General features: G+C 40.0%; 1 protein-coding gene across 1 annotated transcript in view; it reads left to right on the forward strand.

The window, feature by feature from the left end:
* The first annotated feature begins 776 nt into the window (after positions 1-776).
* The window catches only part of TMED8 (transmembrane p24 trafficking protein family member 8), a 51,858-nt gene continuing 35,112 nt past the window's right edge, over positions 777-17,522 (forward strand). Inside the window, exon 1 of the mRNA XM_053689263.1 lies at positions 777-958. Coding sequence (XP_053545238.1) covers positions 823-958 — 136 coding nt within the window. The 5' untranslated portion in view covers positions 777-822. The remainder of the gene's footprint in view (positions 959-17,522) is intronic.

Consider the following 17,522-nt stretch of genomic DNA (forward strand, 5'->3'; position numbering starts at 1 on the left):
GCATCATGTTATTTTCCCCCTCAGTTTAAAACAGTAAACTATAATCTCTTAGACTATGATGACAAGGGGACCACAGCAAACTGCAATCTGAGCTCAGCACTGATTATGCAGATTGGCTTTTTTATTTTTACCATGCAGATGACATTAAAAAGAATAAATAAAGGATAACTGCTCATAGAACCCTGGTGAGCTGAATACATTTTGAATGATGTTCCTTTTTTATAATAGAGATTTTCAGGTGATATTTTCTAATCTGCTTTTTTACAGATCTGCGGCTGCAACAGTTTCAATTGATTTATTATATTGTAACATTGCCATTCAACATAAATATTATACATTTTTTTATTCGTCATATAACGTAGAAACAATTTGGCCACTCATATGCACCCCCTAATTGCAATCACTCCTGGTTTTACCACCACCACTCAGCTCTAACTTCAGTCCCTAAACTCCACCCGGCCCGCCTATGATACACCGCCCCGACCCGCCCCACCTATGATACACCGACCCACCCCGCCCGTACAGGCACAGGAGATGGGCATTGGGCAAGTAATGTAGCGCCTACTTATGGTTCTCGACAGTCCTGTTAGCTCCGCCCACTCATGCAGCGTCAGACTAGTCAATCCCCTCAGCCACGCCCCCGGCCAGCCTTCGCTTCTAGTCTCAGTACTTCTTGCTTTATTCTTTCAGCTGAAGCCCGGGTTGTCCAGCCCACTAGTTGTAAATGAGCTGTGATTGGCTGAGCTGGTCATCGTTTGGCTCTGGCCTTACGATGTTGCTCCGGAGATTGTCGAAGGTTCACGACCAGTGGTAGGTCGCTAGATGTCTCTGGCTCCTGATGCAGCATCTCCCTCCGGTACCCCTTCCGGTACCGGAGACCCGGACAGCAGTGAAGCTTGCAAAAAGGAAGTGTCGGAGTTAGAAGGTTGTCAGAATCAGAGCTGCCCTGACACAGCAGGTGAGATTGCTGTAGGACCCTAGTGAGGGCAATGAGATGTCTATCAGGGCATGCTGGCTCTGAGCGTTGTGTTTTCGGGTTTATTGTGATACCTTAGAGTACGCTTTTTGGAAAAGCACTGTTAGAAAGTGGTAGGAACCCCTCACCCAGTACGGCCACTTAATAAAGTGAGGGGATCCCTGCATGGGTACAGGCTGACGATGAACACAGCTGCTTGGTGACTCTCAGGGAGCCCTTGATATGTGCAGTCACCGTCACTAGCCGTATAACCAGCCACCACAGGGATCCCTATGAGCTCAGCCACCTGTTGAAGCACATTGACCCTTTATTAGAAAGTCCACCAGCAAAGGAGAGAACCAGCTAGGAGTGCAGCCACCAGGTATGGTACAGGGACCTTTAGATGAGTGCAGCAGGCTGGCAAAACACAGAGGGCTACAGAAACCCCTTGGTGAGTGCAGCTATGTGACAGATGGAGGATCCCTTTGATAATGGACCTCTAAGTTATAGGAGCCATCTGATGAACTTGAGGGCCCCCTTGATGAGTGATGGCTTCTAATGGACTGAAGGGACTACCTTTAGGGATTAACCTGGCACAGTTCAGGGACCCTTTTATGAGTGCAAACCCTCTGACAAAGTGGACCTTGATGTGTAGAGCAATCTGACAGACCTCAGGGACCTCTGCCCCATGAGTGCAGTCATCAGGTACAGTACTGGGATGCCTTTTTGAGTGCAGAAACCCAGTAAACAGAATAAATTAACCTTTAGTGAGCATAGCCTCCTGACAGAGAAGATAGAGTCCTAGTGCAGCTACCTGTCTAGTTAATCACTAAGCACTGTTGGTGAATGGGACAATCCAGAGAAGCACAATGTTCATTGTTTACCCTTTTGGAGAATGTAACCACCCAACAAAGTGCAAGGCCACTTACATAAGTGCAGATCACAACTATCTATTTAGTCTAGCTGTCAAAAATGCAATACCATTTATTTAGTGCAGCTACACAGAGAAGTTTGGGGACCAAAAACTAGTGCAGTAATACAGAGAAATACATGGACTTTTTGGTGGAGGTATTCATCTGATGTAACACAGGGACCCCTCTGTGAGCATAGCTGACTGGACAAGCACCTGGGTCTCTCTGTTAGTGCGCACATACAAGTGAAACCTATGGTCCCTTTAGTGAGTTTTTCCTTATTGTTAAGTACAAAGACATCAGAATGAATGTTGACCATTTTTTAACCTGTGAGAAACACAGCACCATTTTTTAATTGAAAGAATATGGAGAACTACTGTCCCCCTTCATGTATACCTCCCAGAGGGAAGTGCTTAAATCCTGAGTGAGCTCAGGCCTCTGTGGTAACTATTACCGTACACATGACCTGACACGCTTACAGTAGCAGGTTGTGTACATTTGCATTGCTGTCATGCATACTCCTAGCGCATGACTTCACCACTGCTCAGATCGTGCACATTTCAGATGTTATTTCATGCCCCTTTTTTGCATGTGTGTGTCTATCCTAATGAGTGAGCAGCTGATCAACCCAAGTATGAAAATAACAACAAAATCTATTCTATTAGGGGCTACATAAGGAATGAAGTTGAGAACCACGGATTTAGGACATCTGTTGTCTCTATTAACCATTGAGAACTTATAACCATCCTAGGATTGTCATGACCTGGTGGCCGTTATTAAGGCAATGCCAGCTTTATTAGCTGTCAGACTTACCTTTTGGAGCATAAGACCTCCCCTGGCACCCCAAACTAGCCTAGCCTTACCCTGTGATCTCCAAACATACATACCTGTCCATACCTTACCCTGGGTGCTCCACATGTTTCTTAGCCTTACCCAGCTTTGGTAGCTTCACATGTTCCCTGGCTTTCAGAGCCCAACCATTCCCAGCCTCCCTATGTGCTAGTTGTACTGCTTGCTGGAGACCCCTAAATAGCTATTTTCTGTCTTCATTAGGTACCCAGCCTTACCAGCATCATCCTAGCTCATGAGTCCAGGTGTCATCTTGCAGTGGGATCAGATGTCCTAGCAATAAGGCTCTCAGTGCAAACGATCATGTGAAAATGTATTCAAATCTAATCATCACACAGCTGTCCATAGAAGATGCAGAGAGAGTAAACCAACACTGTGTACACTGAGCTTAAAGTGAAGGTAAACTTTGGTGAATGAAAGCCCGTTTTTAAAAAATACTATTAAAAACAGGGGCACTTTCATTCATCAAAGTTTACAAAACAGCCGTTTTGATTAAAAACAGCCAGAGCAGCTTCCCCCTCCTGGAAATCCTCTCTTCACAAGTCAGCAATGACTAATCCGGCCTCCTCCAATCACAGCTTTCCCCCCAAGGTGGTTATTGCCTGAGGCCATGCTGTGGGTTAATGACCTGTTTGTGCCTACTGCTTTTAGTCTTTGTTTTAGTATTGAAAAGACTCAGACCCTTTAAGAAACTAAACCCATATAGCTCTGTATAACTGAGGGATGGTGTTTGTATATGCCCCTGCTATCTTGTAAAATACATGCATCTAAGTATTGAATGCTGTCACTGCCGTTCTCTAAATTACTCTTCCATTCCATGGGTAGGTGTGGTAGCCTATTCTCCTTACAAGCTGTCTGAGAGGGCTGTAGAACATTATGTAATATTCTGCAGCCTTCTCTGGCAGTCAAGAAGTTAATATGGTTTAAAGGGACAATCAACACAAAAATTGTTATTTTTAAAAAAGATAGATAACGCCTTTACTACCCATTCCCCAGCTTTCCACAACCACCATTGTTATATTAATATACTTTATAACATTCAAACCTCTAAATTTCTGCCTGTTTCTAAGCCACTATAGACAGCCTCTAAATCATATGCTTTTTTATTTGCTTTTCACAACATGATACTGCTAGTTCATGTGTGCTATATAAATAACATTATGCTCATGCCCGTGGACTGTGCTCAACACAGCTAAAATGCAAGTCAGTAGATAATAAATAAAAAGTAATGTGATCAGGGGGCTGTCAAAAGAGGCTTAGATACAAGGTAATCACAGAGGTAAAAAGTATATAAATATAACAATGTTGGCTGTGCTAAACTGGGGAATGGGTAATAAAGGGATTATCTTTTTAAACAAACATTTTTGAGTTGACTGTCCCTTTTTAATTCCAGGGAAGGGGAAGGTGACATTTTAAATGCATATGTACAAAAATGTAAGATATTTTTTTTTTTTTTCTTTATTATTGAAAAAAATCTACTTATGTCTGCTAACTGATTTATTCAGCTTCCATCTCCTGTGTCTCTGTTAGGATATTATCAGCTTGTATTCTCACCTGTTGTGCACGGTTGTAATTAGCAGAGTTGCTAAAACTAACATCAGCCTAGGGACATTTTGGTTGCTCTGGAGGCCACGGCAGCTCCCTCCCCTCTTAATTTGGGTAACTAGGTTTTGTGCAAGTCTTACATCATGTGAAACACAGCAGGGATGTGCCTGGTTATTAACTCTTTTATTCTCTTGCTTATCACTTCTGAACCTGTGTCATTTCAAAGTAAAACAAAAAGGAACCTTAATCCAAATCCATTCTCTATTTTCCTTCTTTGAACAAGCTGTATATTGTGATTTTTCACTTTATTTTAACACAATACATATATATGGATGTCTTTTAAACAAGTGTGATGTGAATCTGTGTCCTTTGCTGTAAAGAGACTTATTCACATTTTCTGTACTCTACCAACTCTACTCCGTCAGAGCATTACTTTTTGTTCAAGCACATTTGTCACTGTAATATGCTTTCATTATTCACCTTGCTGCATCTCTTCCAATATTCTGGGGTGTTGCTTAGATTCCAGAAAAACCTGGGGCTACAGCCCAAGAGAAAACTCATAGGGACCGATTTATCAATGTCTGGTGGACATGATCCGCTATAGCGGATCATGTCCGCCAGACATCGCTGAATGCCGACAGTATACGCTGTCAGCATTTAACATTGCACAAGCAGTTCTGGTGAACTGCTTGTGCAGTGCCGCCCCCTGCAGATTTGCGGCCAATCTGCCGCTAGCAAGGGGTGTCAATCAACCCGATCATACATGATCGGGGGGATTGCTGTCCGCCTTCTCAGAGGTAGCGGACAAGTTAAGGAGCAGCGGTCTTAAGAGCAATGCTTCTTAACTCCTTTCCCATATTCTAAGACATTGGGGCCGATTTACTAACTGTCGAACATGATCCGCTGTAGCGATCATGTCCGCCCGACATCGCTGAATGGCGACAGCATACGCTGTCAGCATTTAACATTGCACAAGCAGTACTGGTGAACTGCTTGTGCAATGCCGCCCCCTGCTGATTCGTGGCCGTGGACAGGATGTGTCAATCAACCAGATTGTATGAGATCGGGCGGATTGATGTCCACAGCTTCAGAGGCAGGGGACGAGTTAAGGAGCAGTGGTCTTAAGACCACTGCTTCTTAACTCCTGTTTCCGACGAACCTGAAGGCTTGCGCGGAAACGGGTATACGGCCTAATTCGGGCCGTGATAAATCGGCCCCCAATTATATAATATGTAACACATTTATAACCAGTGATCAGTGACTATTTAAAGAAAACTGTCCATGTCCTGTTTGGGAGATGTTCAGCTCCTGCATGTGATCCTATGTGTTTAACCTTTTATGGCCATTAAACGCACAAACAGGGCTTGACTGCAATCATGTCATTTATTATTAAAGTAAATAGGGAGTTCCATAGATAGTTTGTAGAAAACACATTAGTTCCTTTCTAAAGGATTGTGATCGACCCCCATAGTCATCTAGAGTCAGTAAGTGCAAAAAGTACATGTTCTAAAGAATTACGGTATATCATGTACGTTATACACTTGGCTGACGGGTACTTCCTGCTTGTGCTCGCTTGGCTGACGGGTACTTCCTGCTTGTGCTCGCTTGGCTGACGGGTACTTCCTGCTTGTGCTTACTTGGCTGAGGGGTACTTCCTGCTAGTGCTCGCTTGGCTGATGGGTACTTCCTGCTAGTGCTCGCTTGGCTGATGGGTACTTCCTGCTAGTGCTCGCTTGGCTGATGGGTACTTCCTGCTAGTGCTTGCTTGGCTGACGGGTACTTCCTGCTAGTGCTCGCTTGGCTGACGGGTACTTCCTGCTAGTGCTTGCTTGGCTGACGGGTACTTCCTGCTAGTGCTTGCTTGGCTGATGGGTACTTCCTGCTAGTGCTTGCTTGGCTGACGGGTACTTCCTGCTTGTGCTTGCTTGGCTGACGGGTACTTCCTGCTAGTGCTTACTTGGCTGAGGGGTACTTCCTGCTAGTGCTTGCTTGGCTGACGGGTACTTCCTGCTTGTGCTTGCTTGGCTGACGGGTACTTCCTGCTAGTGCTTACTTGGCTGAGGGGTACTTCCTGCTAGTGCTTGCTTGGCTGACGGGTACTTCCTGCTTGTGCTTGCTTGGCTGACGGGTACTTCCTGCTTGTGCTTACTTGGCTGAGGGGTACTTCCTGCTAGTGCTCGCTTGGCTGATGGGTACTTCCTGCTAGTGCTCGCTTGGCTGACGGGTACTTCCTGCTAGTGCTCGCTTGGCTGACCATGAGTATTTGTACCTAACACCAAACAAGCCACACTCAATTGATAGAATTGTACTAGCTTAAAGGGACAGTATACACTGATTTTCATATAACTGCATGTAATAGACACTACTATAAAGAAGAATATGCACAGATACTGATCTAAAAATCCAATATAAAACCATTTAAAAACGTACTTAAAAGCTCCAAGTTTAGCACTGTTGATGAGATAAGCTGGAACACCCAGTGAAAGGGACTGGGTGCAGATACCCCCACCCCCTCTTCTCTGCATATGAAAATACAGATTAGACAAACAGTAGCCAGCAGAGGTCTGTAAATGCATGTATACATCTGACATTTTGGGGCATGGTAAGGAGTCTGAAACCCTTTAAAAAAAATAAGCAAAACTATAAATTTTTACAAAAAAAATGACAGTTTTTTTTGTAAAAATGGATCATCTACAAAACATTCATGCAAAGAAAAATCTAGTGTAAAATGTCCCTTTATATTGAATCCACTTTTACCACACTTTCTTTTTTTTCCAGACAAATTCAAAATGTTTAAATTGAGTTCACTGTCTCTTTAAGATTGCCCCCTATTATGGTTCTTTAATTAAAATGTGAATAAGATATTTTATTATGTGATAACCCCAGCTAGGTACTTTACTTTTCTGGTGGTCCCAGGAGGGCTAAATATGCAAATGGTATAATGTTATTTGTATGTGATGTCACTTGCATGAGAAGTCAGGTATCCCAACTGCAAGAATATTTGAATATAAATATAAGTAGAATTATTGAATAAAGTAGTGCTTTGGTGACAAACAAATTACAGGCAGGAGAAACAAAACATTTACTCACAATCCCTGCAAGCTCGTGATTGGATCTTGAAGTTAGCCAATTGGATGATACAGTTCTAGTATTTCAGTCTAAACTTTACCACGAGGAACCGTTTTGTACTGATGGTGTGTTTGTATGTTAATGATTCCTAGTTGGTTAACCCTATAACATCCACTGGTTATAAACAGAATAAATAATTTATTAATGTGGAATGTGAGTCAAATTTTAACTTTCATGGTTCAGATAGAATTTTACAATTATTTCTACTTCTCTTATCAAGTTCACTTCTTTCTTTTGTTATTGTTTGTTAAAACGCAGAACTATTCCATGACAGCATACTGTGGGTGGGCTGAGGAGAGTGCATGGGTTTTAGCACTGTATAGTAGCTCTGTTTCCCCCCTTAATAATAGTACTATACACATACGTGCACACTCCTGAGCATACCTCAGTAGTTTCTTATGTAAAGTTTTAACTACTTCTATTACATCTCCTTTGTTAAAAGCATACCTTGGTAGACCAAGGAGCGTGCATGTGCGAGGGCACTATGGCCTCTGTTTAAAGAGGTGGTGCATATTTTCAAGCAGGTTTGGTTTAATCTGTGTCAGATTTTTTTACACACATTCAAAAAGATATGAAGAAAATTTACACTACTAATATTCATGTAAATTGCTTGGAAAAAAATGGGGGTGTTTTAATTTTCTCTAAGTTTTCTTTCAGAGGTTTTTTATTTGAAGCATATTTATTTTTCCTAATCATTCTGTACTTAAAGGGACACTCAATCAAAATTAAACTTTCATTATTCAGATAGAGCATGCTATTTTAAACAACTTTCCAATTTACTTCCATTAACAAAATGTGCAGTCTTTTTATATTTAAACTTTTTGAGTCACCAGCTCCTCTGAGCATGTGCAAGAATAAGTGTATATGAATTTGTGATTGGTTGATGGCTGTCACATGGTACGTGTATGCATTTGTGATTGGCTGATGGTACAGGGGAGTGGAAAAAGACATAACTTTTAAAACTCATTTGAAGTTCAGACTAACTGCTATTGCATTGTTTTTTTATCTTGCATTTGTTGATTATGCAAATCTACTCTGTTAACTGGTCCTTTAACTGAAGGGGTCCTTTGTGCACCTAGAGACATAAATGATGAAATCTTTTATTGGACCAATAATAAAACGTTGTATTATGCGATTTGATAAAAACTTTTTTACTGCACTGCTTTATTTCCTCCAGTACTTACAATGGAGCTCGACAGCAAGTAGGTGGCGAAGACTTGCAGCAAGAGTATAAGCGTTTTTGTATTCCCTCTTGCTTTTTTAATGCAATTCCAAGCCAATATGGCTGCTTGAAATGTGAAATATTGTAGCCACATAAATTTCACACATCAACCGAAGAGCTGCATGTATCAGCTGGACTGCTTGATTTTAAATACTGACTTTTGATTTTGAGGCTTTTTTAGCTTTTTAGCAATGTTTACCTGTTTTTCAACAAAGGATACCAAGAAAACAAAAACATTTGTTAACAGAAGTAAATTTGAAACTTTCTTTAAATGTTATGCTCTGTCTGAATTTTTCTACACTAAAGGGGTTTAGTTTAGGTCCTAAAAAGGTTCATAGGATATTTAGCCTATATAGCAACTCTTCCACCCAGATAAAAGTGGATAGCATCCTTTCAGATACATTTTACATTAAAAATGGAACGAGACAGGGATGTCTACTCTCCCCAATCCTTTTTATTCTGGCCATGTAACCCTGAGCAGCACATAGACAAAATACAAATATTAAGGGGTACAGATAGGACCCAATGAGTACAAAATAAGTCTATACGTAGACAACGTTCTCCTTACCCTCACATCTCCCTCTACCTCCTTAGCACCTTTAGTCCAGAAATTTCAGGAATTTGGAAAACTCTCACATTTTCTTATCAACAGCCAAAAATCGGTGGAATTAGAGATAAACATGAGCCACACTCTATTTAAAAAAATAGCTGAGGTATCTCCTTATAAACTACAGTCAGACCCTATCAAATATCTAGAAGTTAACCTTATGCACAATCTTAATAAATTATTCCACTTTAATCATAAACCCTTACTTTCTAAAATACAAGCTGACTATCGTAATTGGCAGCAGAAACCCCTTTCGTTGTGGGGTTGTATTAAGGTAATTCAAATTTTACCAAAAATCCTTTATATATTACAAACCGTACCAATAACCCTCCCCATCTCATATTTTCAACAATTACAAACTATTTTAAATGATTTTATCTGGGGAACAGCAAGCCTAGGATTGCCAGAGTCACTTTGTGTCTTGTGAGAGACAGAGGGGGTCTGGGAGTACCTTACATTTACAAATACTGTATTTTCCCTTAAAATAAGTCTTTAAACTAGGGGTGCGGCCTACAATCGGGCTTTTGTACAAAACACCATAAAAGTACTGCTATATGGTAAGTACCTTGAACGGTCTGTGTTGGGGTTGGGCGGAAGTGCTGTTTTGTTTCAGGGAGGAGTTAGGGCACACACTGGGCTTCCTGGAGACTCTTATGGCTGCCACCGACCCCACACTCAAAGCTGCACTCAGGAGCAGCAATTTAACCAGATCTGGGACACAGCCCGACAGGAGAGATCCTGAGCCACCACACCAGCACAATGCTTGGGAGTTAAATCCCCTGATTGCCGAGCAGAGAGTTAGTGACGTCACGCAGATCTGACAGCTTGGAGTCGTCAACCTAAGAGGTCCCAAGAGAAGCCGACGCTGGTGAGAGCCTGTCAGAGGGACAGCTATCAGCTAGAGGGACAACTGTCACCTATCCTGTACTGTGGGAGAGGTTGCCGATCGGAGAGTCAGTGGATGTCACGGCGGGTCCGACAGCTCTGAACTGTTAACCGCGGGGGTTACCTAGAGAAGCTGATGCTGGTGAGAGCCTGTCAGAGGGACAACAGTCACTTATCCTGTTTCCCATAATCGTTGTGTGTGATGATCCATTAAGGGGGAAGGTAAGTTACACAGTTGCTACCTTGAAAAAGCTGGGCTGTCTGGGCTGTAGACTCACTAAAGAGAATATCACCATATATAAGATATTGAAGATAGATTTGTCAGAAGTCAGCTATGGACCTGTAACCTTTGAGCCCTTACAGGAAAGCAGAAAAGAGGGTTAGAGGGGCTAAGAGGGTGAGGAGGACTGAGGGGAGGCTTGTATAAGGTAAATAGGTAGTTAATTGGGTGAGTAGTGGGCACTGTGTGAGGAAAGGAGACTGATTGGGTTAAGAGGAGGCAGTAAAGTTAAAAATGTAATTTCTTTTAAATGGCACCAAACTTTAAGGGTGCGGCTTATAATTAGGAGCGGCCTATACTCGGAACAATACGGTACTATCAATCAAACGTATTACAAGAGTGCTGGACTTGCATACTAAAGCAAACGATAAGGCATTGGTTTCTATAGATTCACATATCTTTAGAAAACCTACTGTAGGACCACTTTGCTGGATTCCAACACTTAAAAGATCAGATCTTCCATAGTTTATACCCATATATTTTCTAAATGGCATAATATCATCAAAAATATAAAGGGAATATTCTCCACCTGTTCACCACTATCACCTGTATTTTATAACACACAACTTGTAGGGGTTGTTGAAGACCATAGTAGGTCCACAACACAATTTAGAAGTTACTTTTACTTCATGTCTGAAATATGCACAATTGCACCACCTGCACCAGACCTCTCCATATAGATCAGATTTTCTGAGAGATCTAACACCATTTGAACGCCTGTGCAGGCAGGGTGTTCCTCCAAAAGGTACACTAGAATTATCCCGGCGGGTCTTAGAAGATAGTATGTGCAAACCTCTATCTAATTACACCCAGAAATGGCAGAAAGAACTAAGAACAAATATAACAACTCAACAGTGGTCAAGGCTATTCTACTTCACCAAACATATTAGAGATGACTTCTAAAATATTTTCACATCCGTATTTAACACCCACACGACTTAAAACTATATTTCCCAGATCCTCCCCTAAATGCTGGAGAGATAGGAACTATGGTCCACATCTGGTGGTCGTGTCCACGCTTGTGAAACTTTTGGGACTCCATTGAATTAGTTTTTAAAAACATTATAGGAAATGCATTTGTGCATACGACCCTAATTGTCCTACTCAATGATAAACCCAAGCATAATTGTAAATTTAGACTTGCCCTTTTGCAAATTGGCCTCAAAAGTGCACACTCCTTGATAGCAAGGCATTGGAAATTAACCTCCAAGCCTGAATAAATGGAAATTGGGAATGCAAGAATTAATGGTTTTCAAAGAGTATGCATATTTAAAAAAAAAAAAAAAAAAAAAAAAAAAATGATCACGTTATTTAATTTTATTGGGAATCATTGCAAGAACACATTTGACTTTCAGGCCCCAGAAACTCCTCTACCCGCAAAGTTCTCAAGATTTGCCATTACACAAATATTTTTACATACATATCCTCACTTTCCTGCCTTCTTTTTTTCTGGTCCGATTTCCCTCTTCTTTCTTCTCTTTCGCTTTTCTCTTCATATCCGTTTCTTCTTCAATTATTATATTCTAAGATGTTTTTCAAGTGATAATTAGTAACAATTGTATTCAGTGCTTGAGGATCGTGGTATTAGTAGAGCCCAGCACTTTATCTTTTCATCTTCTCTGCTAGTACTTCATAGTGTTCCTACAGTCTACTCCAAAATAAACTTTCATGATTCAGACAGGGCATGTCATTTTAAACAACTTTCCAATTTACTTTTATCACCAATGTTGCTTTGTTCTCTTGGTATTCTTAGTTGAAGCTAAACCTAGGAGGTTCATATGTTAATGTCTTAGACCTTGAAGGCCGCCTCTTATCTGAATGCATTTTGACAGTTTTTCACCACTAGAGGGTGTTAGTTCATGTGTGTCATATAGATAACACTGTGCTCATGCACATGGATTTACTTAGTAGTCAGCACTGATTTGGCTAAAGTGCAAGTCTGTCAAAAGAACTGAAATAAGGGGGCTTAGATACACGGTAATCACAGAGGTAAAAAGTATATTAAAGGACCAGTAAACACAGTAGATTTGCATAATCATCAAATGCATGATAAAAAGACAATGCAATAGCACTTAGTCTGAGCTTCATATGAGTAGTAGATTTCCTTTTGACAAAGTTAAAAGTTCTATTTCCACTCCCCCTGTATCATGTGACAGCCATCAGCCAACCACAAATGCATATACGTTTATTCTGTGAATTCTTGCACATGCTCAGTAGGAGCTGGTGACTCAAAGTTTAAATATAAAATTACTGTGCACATTTTGTTAATGGAAGTAAATTGGAAAGCTTAATTTTGACTTGAGTGTTCCTGATATATAACAGTGTTGGTTATGCAAAACTAGGGAATGCGTAATAAAGGGATTATCTATATTTTGTATCTGCTTATTTTTTTTCTCTCATGATACAGATAGAGCAGGCAATTTTTTTTCTAATTTACTCCTATTAAGTTTTCTTCGTTCTCTTGCTATCTTTATTTGAAAATGCAGGAATGTAAGGTAAGGAGCCAGCCCATTTTTTGTTCAGCACCTAGATAGAGCTTGCTGATTGGTTTGCTACATTTAGCCACCAATTAGGAAGCACTACCCAGGTGCTGAACCAAAATGGGCCGGCTCTTAAGCTTTCATTCCTGCTTTTTCAAATAAAGATAGCAAGAGAAAAAAAGAATTTATAATAGGAGTAAATTAGAAAGTTGCTTAAAATTCCATGCTCTATCTAAATCATGAAAGAAAAAATTTGGCTTTAGTATCCCTTTAACCCCTTAATGACCACAGCACTTTTCCATTTTCTGTCCGTTTGGGACCAAGGCTATTTTTACATTTCTGCGGTGTTTGTGTTTAGCTGTAATTTTCCTCTTACTCATTTACTGTACCCACACATATTATATACCGTTTTTCTCGCCATTAAATGGACTTTCTAAAGATACCATTATTTTCATCATATCTTATCATTTACTATAAAAAAAAATATAAAATATGAGGAAAAAATCGAAAAAAACACATTTTTTCTAACTTTGACCCCCAAAATCTGTTACATATCTACAACCACCAAAAAACACCCATGCTAAATAGTTTCAAAATTTTATCCTGAGTTTAGAAATACCAAATGTTTACATGTTCTTTGCTTTTTTTGTAACTTATAGGGCCATAAATACAAGTAGCACTTTGCTATTTCCAAACCATTTTTTTTTCAAAATTAGTGCTAGTTACATTAGAACACTAATATCTTTCAGGAATCTCTGAATATCCACTGACATGTATATATATATTTTTAGTAGACAACCCAAAGTATTGATCTAGGCCCATTTTGGTATATTTCATGCCACCATTTTACCGCCAAATGCGATCAAATACAAAAAATCGTTCACTTTTTTACAAATTTTTTACAAACTTTTGGTTTCTCACTGAAATTATTTGCAAACCGCTTGTGCAATTATGGCATAAATGGTTGTAAATTCTTCTCTGGGATCCCCTTTGTTCAGAAATAGCAGACATATATGGCTTTAGCATTGCTTTTTGGTAATTAGAAGGCCGCTAAATGCCACTGCGCACCACACGTGTATTATGCCCAGCAATGAAGGGGTTAATTAGGGAGCATGTAGGGAGCATTTTGGGGTAATTTTAGCTTTAGTGTAGTGTAGTAGACAACCCCAACTATTGATCTAGGCCCATTTTGGTATATTTCATGCCACCATTTCACCGCCAAATGCAATCAAATAAAAAAAAAACGTTAACTTTTTCACAATTTTAGGTTTCTCACTGAAATCATTTACAAACAGCTTATGCAATTATGGCACAAATGGTTGTAAATGTTTCTCTGGGATCCCCTTTGTTCAGAAATAGCAGACATATATGGCTTTGGCGATGCTTTTTGGTAATTAGAAGGCCGCTAAATGCTGCTGTGCATCACGCGTGTATTATGTCTAGCAGTGAAGGGGTTAATTATGTAGCTTGTAGGGAACTTGCAGGGTTAATTTTAGCTTTAGTGTAGAGCTCAGCCTCCCACCTGAAACATCAGACCCCCTGATGCCTCCCAAATAGCTCTCTTCCCTCCCCCACCCCACAATTGTCCCCGCCATCTTAAGTACTGGCAGAAACTCTGCCAGTACTAAAATAAAAGGTATATTTGGGCTTTTTTGAGTTTTTTTTTTTAGCATATTTACATATGCTGCTGTGTAGGATCCCCCCTTAGCCCCCAACCTCACAGATCCCCCACCAAACAGCTCTCTAACCCTCCCCCTCTGCCTTAATGGGCGCCATCTTGGGTACTGGCAGCTATCTGCCAGTACCCAGTTTAGAACAAAAATGTGCTTTTTTTTTTAACAAAAATCCCTTTTTCTGTAGTGTAGCTCCCCCCACACCCAAGAACAACCCCCCACCCCTCCAAGATCCCTTTTACTAAAGTTTATTTGTTTTTTAATGTGTCCCTTTTCCCCCACAGTTACAATCTAATTTTCTGTAGTATAGCGGTTCCCACCCGCTCCCGCCCCGTGCACGCGCCCGCCCGCCACCCTCTGTGCACGCGCGCGCGCCCGTGCGCGCCCCCGTCAGCTCCGGCCCCGATCCCGCCCCCCTCCACCTTATACGGCCCATCGATGGCCGCCCACCCGCCTCCCAAGTCAGCTCCCACCCACCAACGTTACCGGCCACCGATGTCCGGTGCAGAGAGGGCCACAGAGTGGCTCTCTCTGCATCGGATGGCCATGCAGGGTTATTGCAGGATGCCTCCATATCGAGGCATCACTGCAATAACCGGAAAGCAGCTGGAAGCGAGCAGGATCGCTTCCAGCTGCTTTCCACACTGAGGACGTGCAGGGTACGTTCTCAGGCATTAACTGCCTTTTTTCTGAGGACGTACCCTGCACGTCCTCAGTCGTTAAGGGGTTAAAGGACCATTAAAGGGACACTCAGGTTTTATTAAATTTTCATGATTCAGATACAGCATGTCATTTTAAACAACTTTCCAATTTACTTCCATTAAAAAAAATGTGCACAGTCTTTTATATTTACAATTTTGTCTCACCAGCTCCTACTGAGCATGTGCAAGAACTCAGACTATACGTATATGCATTTGTGATTGGCTGATTGCTATCACATGGTACAGGGGGAGTGGAAATATAAATAACTTTGAAATGTGTTAGAAAAGAATCTACTACTCATTTGAAAATCAGAGTAAAGGCTATTGCATTGTCTTGTTATCTTGCATTTGTTGATTATGCAAATCTACTGTGTTTACTAGTCCTTTAAATACAGAAGAATTTCATAATCAAAAAATGCCTAATAAAAACAGACAATGCAATAGAACTTTCTGTGAATTTTAAATGAACTTTACGTTTTCTTCTGACAAAACTCAAAATTTATTTCAATTTGCTGGCCCCCTGTATCGCGTGATAGTTACCAGCCAATCACACACACATACACACTGTGAACTCTTGCACATGCTCAGTAGGTGCCTCAGAAAGTGCGCATATAAAAAAATGTGCACAGTTTGATAATAGAAGTAAATTTGAGATTTTTTTTTTAAACTGCATTCTCTATCTGAATCCTAAAAGGTTAATTTTGACGTTATTTTCCGTGCTATTTTAGCAAGCCTGCATGAGGGAGGGAGTGCAAGATCTGCGCTATTATAACCAGACAATCCCTTAACGACCAGAGACGTACAGGGTACATTGTGGTCATTAAGGGGTTAATGGTATGTATTACAGCTTAGATAATTGTATCGCCAAGCTTTAGATAATTCATCAATTGTAGTAACTTCGTAGAAGTTATCGGGTTTTGGTCAAATCCAAATATTGACTTAGAAATCATGGTCACTTTACAAACTTTGATATAGCTTTATATTCTGTATAGAAGTTTATGGCTGTACTCGCATATTAGAAGACAGGCAAAAAAATAATTCAGTTGTTTTTCCTGTTCATTTTAATTCCTGATTGAGGGCTACAGCATATTTCAGGGTAATTATTATTACTTATTATTATTATACTTTATTTATTACGCGCCAACATATTCCGCAGCGCTGTCCATGGATACAATTAATTTAAATAAAACAATACAAGACTTGTAAGATACAGGACAAAATTTACAAACACATACAAGAGGGATTGAGGGCCCTATTCCCGTGGGAATTTACAATCTGTATGATTTAATTATTTTTCTAGGACATTATATATAGATGTGGTCTTCAAAACTCAAGAAAATATTTAGGGTTCATAGTTTTTGTAGCTTGTCAGGTAAAAGGTGAGTGGCACTGTAAGTTTTATATACATCATATATATTAATAATGCATTTATATATAAAACTACTTTAATAAAAAATGTTTTGACCATTGTTAAAAACCCCCACCCCAGATCTATTTATTCAATGGGCCTGAAATCAGACTCATGACTCAGACGATTTGCTATTAGGATGCACATCACCAGTCAAGACATCTGAGAGAAAAGACATTTGTCCCAGTTGTGAGATATAAACTTCAAAAGATTCTTTACTTCATTGCTTAGTGAGATTAGATATCTCCAAATGAGGGAAACTTCCACCACCAGATCTAGGGCACCCCTCTAGTGACAGACGGTCTGCAGTGGTTAGTGACATTAAGAAATGTGCACTGATGATGGAATATATCTATTAATTAGCCAATAACTATTAGAATCAAAATATGTATCTATTTAATTAGTTCCTTCAGATCTCAACTTATAAATGTCTATGATCAAATATAAATAGTAAGTGTAACAAAATATACTATCAGAATGTAAAATGAAATTCCATTAATTTCTTAATTTACTTACTAATAGAATATATTTACTGAACATATTAATTCCTTAATCTCCAAGTATAAACATAACTCTCAAATACATCTCTTGAGATATAACCATAAATAGGGAATAGTATGGGAATATACATTAAACATATATGTGTAATAAATAAATATATATATATATATATATATGCTTCAAAGTAGTGCACTCTCACTTGCCAACCCAGACACAGACCAGGGTGCCTAACGGAATGTACAATCTGAATAGGAATAAGCACTCTCTGGATTTCAAATCAACAAATATTTATTCGGCAGTAAATATATATATATAATCAGATATACAATTATACACTGCTATCTATCTACTCAGTTCAATTAAATAGTCCATATAA

The sequence above is a fragment of the Bombina bombina genome, chromosome 1 (assembly GCF_027579735.1).
Source record: "Bombina bombina isolate aBomBom1 chromosome 1, aBomBom1.pri, whole genome shotgun sequence".
NCBI lineage: Eukaryota > Metazoa > Chordata > Amphibia > Anura > Bombinatoridae > Bombina > Bombina bombina.